The sequence below is a fragment of the Leuciscus leuciscus genome, assembly GCF_965113295.1.
Source record: "Leuciscus leuciscus genome assembly, chromosome: 14".
Classification (NCBI taxonomy): Eukaryota; Metazoa; Chordata; class Actinopteri; order Cypriniformes; family Leuciscidae; genus Leuciscus; species Leuciscus leuciscus.
In genome coordinates this window covers 39,412,667-39,432,054 of record NC_138738.1, presented here as the reverse complement: position 1 = coordinate 39,432,054, position 19,388 = coordinate 39,412,667, and the positions used below count along the sequence as shown (strand labels likewise).

Below are 19,388 nucleotides of genomic sequence, written 5' to 3'. Positions count from 1 at the left end.
TGACATGTGGCATTGCTATGGCCTGCTTGTGGCCCAGATCTGGCAAACAGGAGTGGGCCACCCAAGGGCCGTCATTCCACGCTGCATGTGGGCCAGATCTGCATTCCACAAGTGCCATATGTGGGCCGGATCTGGGCCGAAACAATGTTGCTATCTGGGGAGGGATGTGACAACAACCTCATTGTCGAAATTTGGACATGTGTCAAACCACTGTGATTCGGTATCTTTCTTAAGTTTAAATCCAGCACTACTCGAGGCTGATGCTGAATTCTCAAATTGATCAGTTGAGCCAGATGCGTCGGAAGACATGGTGTCAAGCCAAACTTGTTTAACTTTCTTCTTGCCTCTTTTTCCCATGCATAAAGATGTCAAATCAGAACGTTTTCACGTATTTTTTCACGTTATCACCAGTCCGATTAATAGGTTATAGTGCATAAAATCTACCTTTAGAAATGACCTGGACTTTTAACATCAACAACATGCATAAAGGAATCTCATTTCTCCAAATATTACTAACTACACTTGCTCCTTACCAACCCACTCTTCAAAAACAAGTTTATCTACTTTGGGATATTGTCACAAATTACACAAAGTGATGAGGGTATATGTTAAAACCTATTTAAAAAGTTTCACTTTCTATCAGAGTTCATCAGCTTTACTAGCAATTTTAATAGTAAGGGTTTATAGAATGCAACAAGAACATAAAAAGCAGCAACATATAAAGGAGAACGAAGCCTAAATAGCCTAATAAGTAACTTGAAGGCCTCCATGCTTTAATGTCTTGATTGACATTGTCAAAGTTTTAAAAGAAAATGCACTTACACACTCCCCTTCAACCAGTCCTATTTGTGGAGCGTAGGGTTATAGTCTCAATACAAGCAACCTCAATTCTCTCAGACAACCTAATCACATTATTATAATAATGCTTGCTCTTTTGTTGTTTGGTGGAGATTGTGGATAGGATCGCAAGTTGCTGAGGTCTCACCAAGTATATTTAGCTCATTAGTTGATTTCATTATGTTTGACTACTAAACTTGATTCATCTGCATTTAATAATCTAGGTTTGTCATTATTAATACACAAAACAACATTAGTTGAATCACTGAACTTTATTTGATTTGGTCACCTCAAGAATCCGTTCCTTAACAAAGGACAGCATTGTAAAAATGAATGAAGGAAAATAAAAGTGAATCCTGACATCTCCTCCTCAGACCATGGTCAAGTCAAGTCAAATCACCTTTATTTATATAGCGCTTTTTACAATACAGATTGTATCAAAGCAGCTTCACATTGATAACATGAAAATAATACAACAAAGTTTGTTTCTAGAAGAAAATTGCATCATCGTCCACCAGAAAACGATATTTATTATACTTATTAAGGCAGATCAATAATATTGTTGAATATTAAATGTCCCCAACTAAGCAAGCCAAAAGCAAAGGCAACAGTGGCAAGGAACCAAAACTCCATCAGTGACAGAATGGAGAAAAAAACCTTGGGAGAACCCAGGCTCAGTCGGGGGCCAGTTCTCCTCTAGCCAACGAGCGAACAGTGTATGATTATGATCCAGGCAGCGTTACAGGTCAGAGGTCAGATTGGTCGTGTCGATGAGGCCTTCACAGGGCTGATGAGGCTGGCACTTCAGGGATGCGTCATGGTTGGGTCCAGGTGCAGATCCACCATCTGATCTGGATACGGCCGGGGTCCACCTCACTTCAGTAAACGGAGAGACTGGTTGACACTTCAGTACTGCGTTGTCGTCTCTTCACACACCGCCTTGATGAAACACAGACACCTGAACAATTAAAACAAAGATTAGAAGATAAAAAAAATTACTTGCAGGAAGAGATGTTGCTGTTCAAAATCGCCAAACAAGCTGGAACTTGTGTAGACAAAATGTGTGTGATAATAAATTGCCTTTAGATCTGCTAAAAATCAAGTTAGATTGTTTTCATTAACATGCTTGTTAAAAACAAGATACATCCAGCTTCTTTCTATGCTTTCTATGTCTAACCAAACATAATGTAAGTGTTGATTGCACATTAGCAAGTGTGTCTAGTGATGGACACGGCACCACATTTAAATAATACCTTGAGTAACTGAGTCAGGGAGATGAGGTGAACCCGAAGTTACACAGGCAGCGTTCCCCTGGTCATCTATAGAAATATTGCACAGTATAAATGTATGGGCTTAAAGAGCCTGTCTGCCTACCAATCAAACACCATGGGCATGAGGGGATACATGTAAAACTGCAGACAGCCAATTCTATATTATAATAATATAATAATCATGGCAAAGTTGTTGAACCGGATGAAGTCAGGAGAGCGTGACTGTGCAACAATACCTTGAGTGATAATTTTACTAGGAAATGATGTAGATTTTACACAGGCCAAGTCTTCCCTGTTGTTTTAAAATTAACAATGAAGAGAGATGACAAAAAGTTAAGCTTCTAACAAAGTTTCTAACCATCGTACTAAACAGAGAGACTAATATTAGCGTAGACGCCATTCTTCTTATGATGTAACGAGTACATCAGGATTTATGGGAAGTGTTCCCGGTTCCGGCTGACCTAATCTATGCAGCCTAACATTGAATTATAAAAGTCTATAATGTGTTATGTGTATGCTAGGTCAAAGAGATGTGTTTTTAGTCTAGCTCTAAACTGACAGAGTGTGTCTGCTTCCCGGACAATGTTAGGAAGACTGTTCCAAAGTTTTGGTGTTAAAAGGTATTATCAACTGGCCGGAATTTTGAGATTGCAATAGACGTGAAGGACTATAATGCGTTAAGAGCTCGCTCAAGTACTGCGGAGCTAAACCATTTAGTGCTTTGTAAGTAATCAGCAATATTTTAAAATGTATACAATGTTTAATAGGGAGCCAGTGCAGTGTTGACAGAACCGGGCTAATATGGTCATACTTTCTGGTTCTGGTAAGAACTCTAGCTGCTGCGTTTTGGACCAGCTGTAATTTGAATATTAAGCGTGCAGGGCAACCACCCATAATAGCATTACAACAATCTAGCCTTGATGTCATGAACGCATGGACTAATTGTTCCGCATGCGGTTTTACAGATACTAGACACGTGACTTTCAAATGAAAGATTGGTATCAAAGAGCACACCCAGGTTCCTAACCGACGACGAAGACTTAACAGAGCAGCCATCAAGTGTTAGACAGTATTCTAGATTATTACGTGAGGACATTTTTTGTCTAATAAATAGAATCTGTTTTTTCAGATTTAAGTAGTAGGAAATTACTAGTCATCCAATTTTTTATATCACCTATGCATTCCGTTAATTTTGTGAATTAGTAAGTTTCATCAGGGCGTGAAGAAATATAGAGCTGAGTATCATCAGCATAACAGTGAAAACTAATTCCATGCTTCCTAATGATATCTCCCAAGGGTAGCATGTACAGAGTGAAAAGCAACGGTCCTAGTACTGAGCCTTGTGGTACGCCATAGTGAACTTGTGATCGATGAGACATCTCTTCATTTACTGCTACAAACGGATAACGGTCGGATAAGTATGATTTAAACCGTGCTCATGCAATTCCATTAATGCCAACATAATTTTCGAGTCTATTTAAAAGAATGTTGTGGTCAATAGTATCAAATGCAGCACTAAGATCGAGTAACACTAATAGAGAGATACAACCACGATTGGATGATAAGAGCAAATCATTTGTAACTCTTATGAGAGCAGTCTCAGTACTATGGTACGGTCTAAATCCTGACTGAAAATCCTCGCAGATATCATTTCTTTCTAAAAAGGAACATAGTTGTGAGGATACCGCCTTTTCTAGTATCTTTGAAAGAAAAGGTAGATTCGAGATCGGCCTGTAATTGACTAATTCTGTACGATCAAGTTGGAGTTGCGTTTTTTTAACAAGCGGTTTAATCATAGCCAGCTTAAAAGTTTTTGGTACGTATCCTGATGACAAAGATGAATGATGATATTAAGAAGAGGATTTTTCTCAAAGAGCAAGGACGCGCTTGCCCACGACTGGCCGAGCCGCCCGCTATATGCATTTCCTCCGGTCACGATGCTACCACAAGTCATCGAACAGATCAGGGAAAGCAAGTGTGCAGTGCTGGGTCTTCCAGACCCAGTTATGGTTCTCCGAGTTGACACAACTGCTGGAAACAGCCCCATGGCTAATTCCGCTGAGAAGAGATCTCCTCACGCAGGCGAACGGGAAAATCTGGCATCCCCGTCCCGACTTGTGGGCCCTTCATGTATGGCCCCTCAACGGGTACCTGGGTGTCTCCCGCATAGGGTGCTAAAAACCATCACTGAAGCAGGAGCGCCCTCAACTAGGCACTTCTATGCTCAGAAATGGGTGGTGTTCTCTGGCTGGTGCGCAGCACGGAGCTTGGACCCCGACTCATGCAAAGTACCAAGTGAACTGGTTTTTTTTGCAAGAGCTCTTGAACGCGGGTCGCACCCCCTCCACGCTCAAAGTAAATGTGGCGGCCATAACATCATCTCATGCTCTTGTGGCCGGACAATCACTAGGAAGGAACATTGTGCGCTTCCTTAAAGGGGCAAGGAGGCTAAACTCTCCGCGACCCCCCTCTGTGCCTATCTGGGACCTCTCCACGGTCCTGGAAGCATTGAAGGGTGCACCGTTTGAGCCGCTTCGGTGTGCGGACCTGAAGCACCTCTCGTTCAAAACCGCTCTTTTTCTGGCGCTCGCTTCAGTCAAGAGAGTGGGCGATTTACATGTGCTATCAGTGAGCGCGTCCTGCCTTGAGTTTGGGCCTAACGACTCCAGAGCCGTCCTCAAGCCAAGGTATGGTTATATTCCTAAAATGCTCTCGACTCCGTTCAGAGCACAGGTTATTTCACTCGCAGCTCTTCGCTCACCAGAGGATGAAAGAGACACGAATTTACTCTGTCCCGTCAGGGCTCTCAGAGTTTATCGGGAGCATTCTGACAGTCGGAACAGTTTTTCGTATGCTTTGGCGGCCGCACCAAGGGGTCAGAGCTCATTCCACGAGAGGCATGGCCTCGTCTTGGGCTTGGTCAAGTGGAATACCCATTGAAGATATGTGCGGTGGCAGGCTGGGCCTCGCCGTCCACATTTATGAGGTTTTATAACCTGGAATTGGTTCGTGAGTCTGAGCTGCCTCGCCATAGATTCGTGCAGTTGCCGCAGCACAGCCAATGACCGTACTCGCTGTTTATCTGTGTATGCTGTGCAGCTGCACTGCATTTTAAAGATTTGGCTTCAATATTCTCGAGAAATGGAGTTTTCTCATAGCGTAAGCTAGCCAGGTAAGCTAGGTTACGTTAGTAACCGGGACGAGGGAACTGCAAAGGGGCATGAAATAAACAACATATTAGTAATATTAGTCAGTGTTATTTTAGAACTTCCAAAAAAGTTAAATATGACATATATTCCTAAAGTAAACAAAACAGTCAATGTTTCAATAGTTACAAATCTTCAACAACCCAAAATACAATAACAGCAACTTGACTAATCATTGTTCCTCACCTCCTCTTCCTCTATCTCCTTCAGGATGGTTGCCAGATCTTTGCCCTGTAGTTCCTCCTTCAGCAGCATCAGTTTCTGCTCAGCCTCAGACATCAGCTGCAGTGTTTGTTCTTCTGAGTCTGGAGTCAGCTGTGGTGTCGGACCCTTCATCTGCCAGAGACCAAGAGGAATGCTCAGACATTTCATGCATGCATCATTTGAATGTAAAAACATTTCCTTAATCACTAACTACAGAGAAAACATCCCTGGACACTTAATGAATTTTTCTTATGCAGTTTCTAAAAAAAACATTAAAAAAAAAAACATTCTAAAACACCTATACTATGTATCAGTCTCCGATGCGCGTTCACGAGAGCACCACGACACGTGTGTGTGTGTGGTGATGACGCAGCAGCTGGCGTTCTGACATATAACCTACAAGCAGAGGAAGATGCACGCGAGGTCGCGCATGCGTCGTGGTGCTCTCGTGAATGTGCGTTGGAGACTGATACAGAAGGGAAGAAATTACTGAATAAAGTTGACATTTTGTTTTTTTTGGTGCACAGAAAGTATTCTTCATAAAATTAAAGGGATGGTTCAGAGTAAATTCAACCCAGGGTCCTTTGCACCATGACCTCAAGCCAAACACCCCTGGAATGCTTGAGGTCATGGTGCAAAGGACCCTGGGTTGAATTTACTCTGAACCATCCCTTTAATTTTATGAAGAATACTTTCTGTGCACCAAAAAAAACAAAATGTCAACTTTTTGAAGAAGAAGCCTTTTTTTTCCTTGGTCAAACATTATTAAAGTTAAAGCTTATTTAGCGATATCAGCCGAATGGCTTAGTGCAGGTGCTAATGGATCAAGGTTGATCTTCTTTGGTCAATGGTTGCTTGGTCAATGATTGACTCCGGCTGCTGCTTTAGCTTGACACGGGTGATGACATCCTCATCATTGCTCCTGTTGTCCTCATCTGTTGACAGAAAAGACATGCAGGTGTGTTAGGTGTGTGTCACCTCTGTCTGCTAAACGTAATAGTTCTGTTATTGTTCCATATGGATCAACAGCATTCATAGTTCCCATGTACCAGTAGGCCAGTCTCTCAGTCACACACACAATCACACGTAAACGTGATCTGGCCTTTGAGACATTAACAAATCCACCACCACTCTGTACAACAGAAGGGTGAGCTTTAACTTCCACACAGTGTACAGATTAAGGAATGGAACTAAATCAGAACAGCACAGGTGAACATCTTGATAAGAGGGAGCTTTTGAACTGTGTACATCAAAAAACACATGGCCGTTCCTGGTCAAGAGCTTTCCAAGTTCACAAATCAGTAATCACTGGTGCAAAATGAAAATCAGAGTGCCCAAGATAAAGAAGTATAATGGGAAAAAAAGTTTTAAACACATACAGTATGCCAAGTTCTTAGATATACTGTATGTAATATTTGTATCCGTGTTGATTTCATATGGCTTTTATGTTCAACAAGAAGTTTAAATTTAACAAATGTCATGTGGTGTAACCATCAAGTAAAAACTAATAGCATATTTTATTTATACCTCGATGAATGATAAAATATATTTTTCAAGCTAAAAATTATTTGTAAATATATCAAGTAGGATTTTTTATTGAGGAGTTTTTTTTTTTTACTATATAAATACCCTGATATGTGTGACTTCACGCCCCAAAAAGCTTAATTCAGATATAGGACACATGTATGGAAGCCCATTTCCGCCATTAAGCAATAATTATGAGATAAGAAGTCAGTTATGGCATAACAAATTTAAATGATCAAGAAAAGTCATAAGTATTACAAAGCGTTGAAATTATGAGATAAAAAGTCAATTATGGCATACAAATTTAAATTGTCAGGAAAAGTCACAATTACAAAAAGTTTTAATTAAAATATAAAAAGTAAATTATAACATAAAAAGAGTAAATGAAAACAAAAAGTTATAGAAAAAAAATCATAATTGTGATAAAACATTTAGACTTTTTATCTCATAATTATGACTTGGTATTTCACCAAAGCATGATTTTTTTCTTATGTGGCAGAAATGAGATTCCATGGTGATATGAGCTAGTGTCTCACCATCAAAAGAGTCCTGTTTCTGGTCCTCACGGAACTGAATGCGCGTGTTAAACTTGGGTAGATCTTCTGCTATCTTGGCAAGGAACTGCAAAGGGTCATGAAATAAACAACATATTAGTAATATTAGTAAGCGTTATTTTACAACTTCCAAAAAAGTAAAATATGACATATATTCCTAAAGTAAACAAAACAGTCAATGTTTCACTAGTTACAAATCTTCTACAAGCCAAAATACAATAACAGCAACTTGACTAATCATTACTGTCCATTTTGTTTTTTTTGGTGCACAGAAAGTATTCTTCATAAAATTAAAGGGATGGTTCAGAGTAAATTCAACCCAGGGTCCTTTGCACCATGACCTCAAGCCAAACACCCATGGAATGCTTGAGGTCATGGTGCAAAGGACCCTGGGTTGAATTTACTCTGAACCATCCCTTTAATTTTATGAAGAATACTTTCTGTGCACCAAAAAAACCAAAATGTCAACTTTTTGAAGAAGAAGCCTTTTTTTTCCTTGGTCAAACATTATTAAAGTTAAAGCTTATTTAGCGATATCAGCCGAATGGCTTAGTGCAGGTGCTAATGGATCAAGGTTGATCTTCTTTGGTCAATGGTTGCTTGGTCAATGATTGACTCCGGCTGCTGCTTCAGCTTGAGACGGGTGATGACATCCTCATCATTGCTCCTGTTGTCCTCATCTGTTGACAGAAAAGACATGCAGGTGTGTTAGGTGTGTGTCAGCTCTGTCTGCTAAACGTAATAGTTCTGTTATTGTTCCATATGGATCAACAGCATTCATAGTTCCCATGTACCAGTAGGCCAGTCTCTCAGTCACACACACAATCACACGTAAACGTGATCTGGCCTTTGAGACATTAACAAATCCACCACCACTCTGTACAACAGAAGGGTGAGCTTTAACTTCCACACAGTGTACAGATTAAGGAATGGAACTAAATCAGAACAGCACAGGTGAACATCTTGATAAGAGGGAGCTTTTGAACTGTGTACATCAAAAAACACATGGCCGTTCCTGGTCAAGAGCTTTCCAAGTTCACAAATCAGTGATCACTGGTGCAAAATGAAAATCAGAGTGCCCAAGATAAAGAAGTATAATGGGAAAAAAAGTTTTAAACACATACAGTATGCCAAGTTCTTAGATATACTGTATGTAATCTTTGTATCCGTGTTGATTTCATATGGCTTTTATGTTCAACAAGAAGTTTAAATTTAACAAATGTCATGTGGTGTAACCATCAAGTAAAAACTAATAGCATATTTTATTTATACCTCGATGAATGATAAAATATATTTTTCAAGCTAAAAATTATTTGTAAATATATCAAGTAGGATTTTTTATTGAGGAGTTTTTTTTTTACTATATGATATGTGTGACTTCACGCCCCAAAAAGCTTAATTCAGATATAAGACACATGTATGGAAGCCCATTTCCGCCATTAAGCAATAATTATGAGATAAGAAGTCAGTTATGGCATAACAAATTTAAATGATCAAGAAAAGTCATAAGTATTACAAAGCGTTGAAATTATGAGATAAAAAGTCAATTATGGCATAAAAATTTTAATTGTCAGGAAAAGTCACAATTACAAAAAGTTTTAATTAAAATATAAAAAGTTAATTATAACATAAAAAGAGTAAATGAAAACAAAAAGTTATAGAAAAAAAATCATAATTGTGATAAAACATTTAGACTTTTTATCTCATAATTATGACTTGGTATTTCACCAAAGCATGATTTTTTTTCTTATGTGGCAGAAATGAGATTCCATGGTGATATGAGCTAGTGTCTCACCATCAAAAGAGTCCTGTTTCTGGTCCTCACGGAACAGAATGCGCGTGTTAAACTTGGGTAGATCTTCTGCTATCTTGGCAAGGAACTGCAAAGGGTCATGAAATAAACAACATATTAGTAATATTAGTAAGCGTTATTTTACAACTTCCAAAAAAGTAAAATATGACATATATTCCTAAAGTAAACAAAACAGTCAATGTTTCACTAGTTACAAATCTTCTACAAGCCAAAATACAATAACAGCAACTTGACTAATCATTACTGTCCATTTTGTTTTTTTTGGTGCACAGAAAGTATTCTTCATAAAATTAAAGGGATGGTTCAGAGTAAATTCAACCCAGGGTCCTTTGCACCATGACCTCAAGCCAAACACCCATGGAATGCTTGAGGTCATGGTGCAAAGGACCCTGGGTTGAATTTACCCTGAAACCAGGGGGTTTATGTATTTGACAAGATTCATTAGTACCAGTGGTATGTGTTGAAGTTTTTCACTGAGGTGCTTCACTCCTGCTTTGGCAGCGTTCAGTGCATGTTTGAGTCCGTACAGACGATCTTTAGCTGCATCACGGCGCTGCTGCGTCTGCTCAAGCTGCTGCTGAAGCTCACAAACCTGCAGAGAGCTGACCGAGGACAATAATGTTATGTTACTATTCAGTCACAATAACAGAGAATGTGAAGTGATATCATATTCACACTGTCTACAATGTCTGCTCTTACCTTGAGAGTTCAGTTTCTACTGAGTATTTCATATCCTGAAGCTGAGTTTGAAGCATATTCCTCTCTTCCTTCAGTGGAAGCAGCAAACTCTCATTTTCTGCCTTCATCTTCAACAAACGTTCCTGTGTTTTTCTCCGAGAGATAAACAGGCCCACTAGTTCCTATTACAAGAGAAATCAGGAATACACATTGCTTAACACAAGAACAGAATAAACATTGCTTAACAAGGAGTAATCTATAATATACTTCAATGTATATGTAATGAGTGATTATAATCAAGGTATTAATCAATATTTTTCCTTCTAAATATCAAATGAGTTAAATGACTTCTCTGGGGATTTTACTTTGTTATAGAAGTTACCAGTGTGATTACTGAAATGTTCTTTTCATGTATTCTTTAATGTCTGTGTTTGATATCTGAATGCAGTAACAGTGCTTGCTCATTTAGCCCGGCTTCCAGAAATGAAATATGGATTTGTTTTGTGTTTGAGAAAGGTCTTCAACGTGTTAAAACATAGGGTCATTGAAGCCAATAGTTTAAGGGACCATTTCTTTGTTAAAGCCTTACTTTCCAGTTAGACTAAAGTGTAGCTCTCCTTGAGAGAAAGAATGCATTATCTTGATGTTTTGAGAGGACTCTCCTGTTTATAGTTAGAGCCTGGCCAAATCCAACCTTAGAGAAGCTGTGTGTCGGTGTGTGTGTGTGTGTGTTAGTCTTCTTGGTTACAGGTTAAGGAACCACTGGCATTATTGGAGATTGACTGAGTTATTGTTCTGGACATGCTGGCGCCCAGCAATGCAGATCTGTGACCTGGAAGGTCACGACGTGTCTAACTTCAGGGTCTGAGTGTCAGCGGCATAATCGATAGAGATATGCTTCCGTCTATATGTATATGTGTGGAAAATTACTATGTTTATCTATTTCTTAGCCAATCAGAAACTGCAACCTGAATAAAGGACGTAGCTTAGACCTTGGTGAAGGGTATAACTGCTGTGTGTGTGTGTGTGGTGTAGGATATAACTGCTGTGATCTTTGTAACTGTAAGTGGGGCGGCCTACGAACTACTGTGTGAGTCTTGAAGCTGAACTTCTGCTGATGAAACTGCAAACTATCTTCAGTAAAACTTTTCTTTAATTTATTATAATTCTGACTCCGGGGTCTTCTTTCAAACATCTGGTCCTTGTGTCCTAAACTGTTACTCCCCTAACACACTGAAAACAGTTGAATGTTGTGTTGTGTGTCCTCACCCGTGGGTCTGTGACTCCAGTGGCCTCTCTGATTTGCTGGAAAGCTTCCTCAAAAGGAGAGATGGCTTCCACTTCTTCTACTGCGTTGGCCTCGCTGCTCAGCTCGTCGGGGAGCTATTTTTCAACATTGATAATAATAAGAAAGGTTACTTGAGCACCAAATCCATATTAGAATGATTTCTGAAGAATCATGTGACATTGAAGACTGTATATGATGCTGAAAATATAGCTTTGCATCACAGGCATAAATTATATACTTAAATAGAAAACAGTTATTTTAAATTGTAATAACATATTTCGCAACATTACTTTATTTCTCATCAAATAAATGCAGCTTTGGTGAGCATAAGAGACTTAATATCGTAATTATTCCAAGCTTTTGACCGGAAGTGTATATACTTATAAATAGTTGAATTGTCTATTTTATTTTATTGTTGTGAGCTTTGCAGCATGCTAACACAAAGCTCTATTAACATCAATTGCGAGTCCAGTCTCCTGTGCACTTCACATGAGAAGTGCTATTAGTATGACACACATATCTTTATGCTTATTAGAGTATTACATTGTTATCTGATGTGTGATGGATGATGCTCGCTCTTCTCTTCCTCTCCTTTGCCTGAGCAATCCTCTCCTCCTGCTGCTTCTTGTAGAGGGAGAGGATTTTCTCTCGCTTTCTGCGCTCTCTGCACACTAGGGCTGCATCTAACGATTATTTTTGTTGTCGATTAATCTATCGATTATTTCTTAGATTAGTCGACTAATCTAACGATTATTTTTCCGATTAATCTAATGATTATTTTTGGGATTAGCTGATTTATCCATTGGCAAACTTTCCAATAAATAATAAGTACAACAATATATCAGCTGTATTTTGAAGAGGGTAGTGCATCTGTATATTATTTTAACATGAAATCTATGAATGATGACAAAAAAAAAATTCTTTCAGAAAGGGTAATTGTCATTTTATTATGAAATATGCGAACAGGAAGCATTTTAAACTTTATTTTTAACTAATGGTACTATTGAAAAAAATGTAAGATACACAGGCCCATTTAGGAAATGTGTTTACTATAATCTGTTATTAATTACCGTAGTGGGAGTATGATTTACTCAATTAACTTGTCCGAAAATGCACTTGTGTTTATCTGCAAAAAGGTTCACATACACTAGATTGCAGCCTATAGGCTACTGTTAATGTTAATATAACGTTAGTCGTTTGTTTTTAAAGTCTACATTAGAGACCTGCGCAGGACGGATTTCTCCCTTAATAATTCCTAAAAAGCTGACATCTCAGTTCATCGCGATCTCACAGATTAACTCTGTTATTATCAATGAAACTGGCTGCACAATGAATCTTTCATAATATCTACACTTTGTTTGCTATAATCAGATGATTTGCCAGTATGCAGAATTCAGCACTGAACAAAAAGTCCATTTTGAGCGGTGAGGGGATTCTAGCATAAATGCATCTGATTGGCGTTCAAGAAATCAACACATATGTCTGTGATTGGCTACATTGTTCAACGCTGCAAACATGTTATAAATAGATAGAGACTCTGGCCTGTAAATCGTTTCTATTTTGTTTTAGTTGTTCTTGTTGCTTTTGTCAAACAGATGAATGACAATTTATTCGTTTTTAGATGTTCAATGTATAGATAATTCTATTTTGCGGGAGTTCCGCGAATCGTTTTATTCTCCCGCAACCAGCACACACACGAGTGCATTACCGCCCGCGCCCGGCCATCAGATCTATGTTCCCGGCTCCCGCGCCGCACTCTGTTGCGTTGTGACCCGCGGGAGTGCAGGTCTCTAGTCTACATGTGCATACACAACTTTTAAAAACTGGCAAATGAAAGCTTCGTTAACAGATTTAAGTTTAAGTTATAAATTAAAGTCCATTTTATTGTCACCGAATGGGGCATAGTTTGCATAGTGAAAGCACCTTTCTGTTCGGCCGTAGTGGTAAAGTATTCCCATACTTTGGATGATCGTGGTCTGTCATTTTCACCATGAGAGGGAGCAGAAGCCGCCATTACTCGATATTTAAACGTAAATAATTACGCGTCGACGCATTTCATGCGTGTCGACGTATTTTCATAGTCGACGTAATCGATGACTTCGACGCGTCGTTGCGGCCCTACTGCACACCTTCTCGTCCTGAAGCTGCAGCTCAGCCTGGACACACACACACACACACACACACACATCTTAATGAAATGAGGCATTTATAGAGCGCTCTCCCCTCAACCACCACCAGTGTGCAGCATCCACTGTCAGAACAATGGCGCCAGTGCGCTCACCACACACCAGCTATAGGTGGAGAGGAGAGAGAGTGATAAAGCCATTTGAAAGCATGAGGATTCTTATTCGTAGGCCATGATTGATAAAGGCCAATGGAGGGAATTTGGGCAGGACACCGGAGTTACACCCCTACTCTTTACGAGAAGCATTACTTGCACAACCTTTACCATGGCACACTTACACGTATGCTTGCTTTATTATCTCATTACATTTTTTGGTTACACTTTATTTTACGGTGTCATTGTTACAGTGTAATTATATATTTAAGTACTGAGTAATATTAATTAAGTGCAAGTACTTACTATAGGGTTAGGATTAGGGTTTGATTGAGGGTTAGTTGCATGTAATTATGCATAATTAACTGTTAATACTATTGTAAGTACATGTAACATATGTAACAAGGACACTGTAAAATAAAGTGTTACCCGTTTTTTTTTTATCATTTATTAAATGCTTTGTCTTTACCATGGCTGCATCCTTTGAGAAGTGAGCGTCACCGTTCGTGACCTGCAGTTCTTTGAGCACTTGTGTCTGCCGGTGGATCTCTGCCTCCATCCTGTCCAGCCGTGGCTGAAATGTAAAACTGTCTCCCTGAAGAAACAAATAAGAGGATAATCATAAATGTTTATTTACCATGATGCTGTTCAAAAGATTGGGGTCGCTAAGAGTTTTAATCTTAAAGGGATTATTCACCCAAAACTGAAAATTCTGTCATTATTTACTCACCCTCATGTGGTTCCAAACCCATAAGACTTTCGTTCATCTTCGGAACACAAATGAAGATATTTTTCTGTCCCTCTATTGACAGCCTATGCAACTACCACTTTCAAGCCCCAGAAAGGGAATAAGTAATCACCGAAAAAGCACCGTGGCGCATGTGTGTTGTTGTTGCATGAACGCATGCTGGAGATTAATATTTTGTAAATAAGGTGGTAAATTATGTTTGTTTTTTTCGCAATATTTAATATTATTATATATTAGAATATTAAGAATATTTATTTTAAATATTTTTAAAAGATTACTTTAATGATGTCTATACTACCTTTCTGGGGCTTGAAAGTGGTAGTTGCGTAGCTGTCAATGGAGGGACAGAAAGCTCTCAGATTTCATAAAAAAGATCTTAATCTTGTGTTCCGAAGATGAAGAGTAATTAATGACAGAATTTTCAATTTTAGCTGAACTAACCCTTTAATGAAAGAAGTCTCTTATGCACACCTGTACAATTTAAAATAACTGTTTTCTATTTTAATCTATTTTATAATGTAATTTTTTCCTGTGATCAAAGCTGAATTTTCAGCAGCCATTCTTCATTCCCAGTGTCACATGATCCTTCAGAAATCATTCTAATATGCTGATTTGGTGCTCAAGAAACATTTATGATTATTATAAGAATATATTTTGAATGGTATGGATGAGTGTCATTGGATACATTGGATTGCTTAAATTTTCAACATTAAATATATGGGGTATCATGCTTTATAATACACATCTGTGTGGGTTTATGTGTGTGTGCTGTGTCAGTCTGTACATGAACCAGTTCATCTGTTCTTTCTCAGATACCTGTAGTTTGTCCTTCTCTTTGAGGTATCCTCGCATTACGTTCTTTGCTTCATGACGTTTCAGCTGCGCTTCCTCCAATCTGTTTTCCAGAATGCGCAATTTCTATAAAACAAGCACACAAGTTCATTCATTTTCTTGCTTGAACTAACATATTTAATTGTGCTCATCGATACAGGGTGGCTAAACACTCTGCTTCCCACTAATCAAGACAGAGGGGAAGACGAAAGACTTGAGAGAAGGAAGAAGAGCATTTACAATGGAAGAATGACCACTTAGGGAAACTTATGGCAGAGTTCCCTTCTTTACTCTAATTCTCATTATGATGTGCAAAAAAATCGTATTCTCGTGAATTGTTTAGATTATATAATAATAATGGTGATAATAAAACTGTGGGCATGGTTTACAGTAATTACAGTAAGGAGAAATTGGGACAAAAATGATTTGACTGGAAAAAAAGGCTCAATATTCTTACTGCTTTTTTTCCTTTCGATTTTGGGAGGAAACCTGGACAATTCTTAAATTGTAAGATTCACCAGTGTTCATTCAAAATAAAAAAAAGAGACAATTTCTACCTTTTCCTCGTCTAGTTCCTGGTTGTCAGGCAGAGGCTTCATGCTCTCGTACTGGCGCTTCAACTCCTCCAAACGCTGCCTCTGTGTGTCAGTGGTTTGTTTCAAAGCATTCAGCTTCTTCGCTTTATCACAAACCTCCTTCTCCAGCACCGTCAGAGCCGACTGCACAACAAAAATGACTGTCAACCACAACTGATATGCAGGTGATTCTGTAACCACTGGATAGTACAAGTGAAAGAAGTGGAAAAAGGTTTTTAAATAACTGATATAAAGGTTCATTTAACCTCACCTTAACGGGCATGTTCCTAAATGATTCATTCTCCATCCCACGGTCTTGAAAAACATCCTTGGTTACTTGTTCCTCTCCCTGGAACAACCAAGACCAAGATATGCATCAAATACAGCTATAACGTGACTTAAATGATATGGATATGTTTTAACATTACATATGTGTGTGTGTTCATAATGTCTGACCTCAGCCAGTTTCTTGCGCATGTTTTCATTCGCATGCTGCAACGTGATCTCATGAGAATACGTGTGTATTTTTACGTAAAGTGTAATTCTACCATACGTACATTTACTTACGTTTTATACACACAGAAACGTATAATACTGACGTATTCACAGCACTAAAACGTAAAATATTTACGTATTAACAGCACAAAAACGTAAATTATTGATTATTGATTATTGAGAGTAAATTCAACCCAGGGTCCTTTGCACCATGACCTCAAGCATTCCAGGGGTGTTTGGCTTGAGGTCATGGTGCAAAGGACCCTGGGTTGAATTTACTCTGAACCATCCCTTTAATTTTATGAAGAATACTTTCTGTGCACCAAAAAAAACAAAATGTCAACTTTATTCAGTAATTTCTTCCCTTCTGTATCAGTCTCCAACGCACATTCACGAGAGCACCACGACGCATGCGCGGCCTCGCGTGCATCTTCCTCTGCTTGTAGGTTATATGTCAGAACGCCAGCTGCTGCGTCATCACCACACACACACACGTGTCGTGGTGCTCTCGTGAACGCGCATCGGAGACTGATACATAGTATAGGTGTTTTAGAATGTTTTTTTTTTTAATGTTTTTTTTAGAAACTGCATAAGAAAAATTCATTAAGTGTCCAGGGATGTTTTCTCTGTAGTTAGTGATTAAGGAAATGTTTTTACATTCAAATGATGCATGCATGAAATGTCTGAGCATTCCTCTTGGTCTCTGGCAGATGAAGGGTCCGACACCACAGCTGACTCCAGACTCAGAAGAACAAACACTGCAGCTGATGTCTGAGGCTGAGCAGAAACTGATGCTGCTGAAGGAGGAACTACAGGGCAAAGATCTGGCAACCATCCTGAAGGAGATAGAGGAAGAGGAGGTGAGGAACAATGATTAGTCAAGTTGCTGTTATTGTATTTTGGGTTGTTGAATATTTGTAACTATTGAAACATTGACTGTTTTGTTTACTTTAGGAATATATGTCATATTTAACTTTTTTGGAAGTTCTAAAATAACGCTGACTAATATTACTAATATGTTGTTTATTTCATGCCCCTTTGCAGTTCCCTCGTCCCGGTTACTAACGTAACCTAGCTTACCTGGCCAGCTTACGCTATGAGAAAACTCCATTTCTCGAGAATATTGAAGCCAAATCTTTAAAACGCAGTGCAGCTGCACAGCATACACAGATAAACAGCGAGTACGGTCATTGGCTGTGCTGCGGCAACTGCACGAATCTATGGCGAGGCAGCTCAGACTCACGAACCAATTCCAGGTTATAAAACCTCATAAATGTGGACGGCGAGGCCCAGCCTGCCACCGCACATATCTTCAATGGGTATTCCACTTGACCAAGCCCAAGACGAGGCCATGCCTCTCGTGGAATGAGCTCTGACCCCTTGGTGCGGCCGCCAAAGCATACGAAAAACTGTTCCGACTGTCAGAATGCTCCCGATAAACTCTGAGAGCCCTGACGGGACAGAGTAAATTCGTGTCTCTTTCATCCTCTGGTGAGCGAAGAGCTGCGAGTGAAATAACCTGTGCTCTGAACGGAGTCGAGAGCATTTTAGGAATATAACCATACCTTGGCTTGAGGACGGCTCTGGAGTCGTTAGGCCCAAACTCAAGGCAGGACGCGCTCACTGATAGCACATGTAAATCGCCCACTCTCTTGACTGAAGCGAGCGCCAGAAAAAGAGCGGTTTTGAACGAGAGGTGCTTCAGGTCCGCACACCGAAGCGGCTCAAACGGTGCACCCTTCAATGCTTCCAGGACCGTGGAGAGGTCCCAGATAGGCACAGAGGGGGGTCGCGGAGAGTTTAGCCTCCTTGCCCCTTTAAGGAAGCGCACAATGTTCCTTCCTAGTGATTGTCCGGCCACAAGAGCATGAGATGATGTTATGGCCGCCACATTTACTTTGAGCGTGGAGGGGGTGCGACCCGCGTTCAAGAGCTCTTGCAAAAAAAACCAGTACACTTGGTACTTTGCATGAGTCGGGGTCCAAGCTCCGTGCTGCGCACCAGCCAGAGAACACCACCCATTTCTGAGCATAGAAGTGCCTAGTTGAGGGCGCTCCTGCTTCAGTGATGGTTTTTAGCACCCTATGCAGGAGACACCCAGGTACCCGTTGAGGGGCCATACATGAAGGGCCCACAAGTCGGGACGGGGATGCCAGATTTTCCCGTTCGCCTGCGTGAGGAGATCTCTTCTCAGCGGAATTAGCCATGGGGCTGTTTCCAGCAGTTGTGTCAACTCGGAGAACCATAACTGGGTCTGGAAGACCCAGCACTGCACACTTGCTTTCCCTGATCTGTTCGATGACTTGTGGTAGCATCGTGACCGGAGGAAATGCATATAACGGGCGGCTCGGCCAGTCGTGGGCAAGCGCGTCCTTGCTCTTTGAGAAAAATCCTCTTCTTAATATCATTCATTCATCTTTGTCATCAGGATACGTACCAAAAACTTTTAAGCTGGCTATGATTAAACCGCTTGTTAAAAAAACGCAACTCAACTTGATCGTACAGAATTAGTCAATTACAGGCCGATCTCGAATCTACCTTTTCTTTCAAAGATACTAGAAAAGGCGGTATCCTCACAACTATGTTCCTTTTTAGAAAGAAATGATATCTGCGAGGATTTTCAGTCAGGATTTAGACCGTACCATAGTACTGAGACTGCTCTCATAAGAGTTACAAATGATTTGCTCTTATCATCCAATCGTGGTTGTATCTCTCTATTAGTGTTACTCGATCTTAGTGCTGCATTTGATACTATTGACCACAACATTCTTTTAAATAGACTCGAAAATTATGTTGGCATTAATGGAATTGCATGAGCACGGTTTAAATCATACTTATCCGACCGTTATCCGTTTGTAGCAGTAAATGAAGAGATGTCTCATCGATCACAAGTTCACTATGGCGTACCACAAGGCTCAGTACTAGGACCGTTGCTTTTCACTCTGTACATGCTACCCTTGGGAGATATCATTAGGAAGCATGGAATTAGTTTTCACTGTTATGCTGATGATACTCAGCTCTATATTTCTTCACGCCCTGATGAAACTTACTAATTCACAAAATTAACGGAATGCATAGGTGATATA

The 19,388-nt window shown here is 39.7% G+C and overlaps 2 protein-coding genes and 1 long non-coding RNA gene across 3 annotated transcripts in view; 1 reads left to right on the top strand and 2 right to left on the bottom strand.

Annotated features, from left to right (window-relative positions):
* Positions 1 to 19,388, top strand: part of LOC309473977 (plexin-A1-like) — a 141,247-nt gene that overhangs the window by 92,768 nt on the left and 29,091 nt on the right. The window lies entirely within an intron of this gene.
* LOC309514036 (outer dynein arm-docking complex subunit 3-like) lies at positions 1,091 to 16,284 on the bottom strand (the record flags this gene model as incomplete). Its single annotated transcript, XM_082190149.1, has 13 exons — positions 1,091 to 1,795; positions 2,091 to 2,156; positions 5,501 to 5,728; positions 9,822 to 10,011; positions 10,109 to 10,269; positions 11,357 to 11,470; positions 13,299 to 13,351; positions 13,498 to 13,531; positions 14,123 to 14,248; positions 15,218 to 15,319; positions 15,769 to 15,981; positions 16,079 to 16,156; positions 16,264 to 16,284. 12 exons carry the CDS (start codon positions 16,282 to 16,284, stop codon positions 2,130 to 2,132), a joined length of 1,347 nt encoding a protein of 448 aa, XP_082046275.1. The 3' UTR covers positions 1,091 to 1,795; positions 2,091 to 2,129.
* On the bottom strand, positions 6,243 to 9,760 carry LOC309474005. The gene is made up of 3 exons (XR_014197170.1): positions 9,392 to 9,760; positions 7,579 to 8,276; positions 6,243 to 6,453 (listed from the first exon to the last, which is right to left on the bottom strand). It is a non-coding gene; the product is annotated as an uncharacterized lncRNA (long non-coding RNA).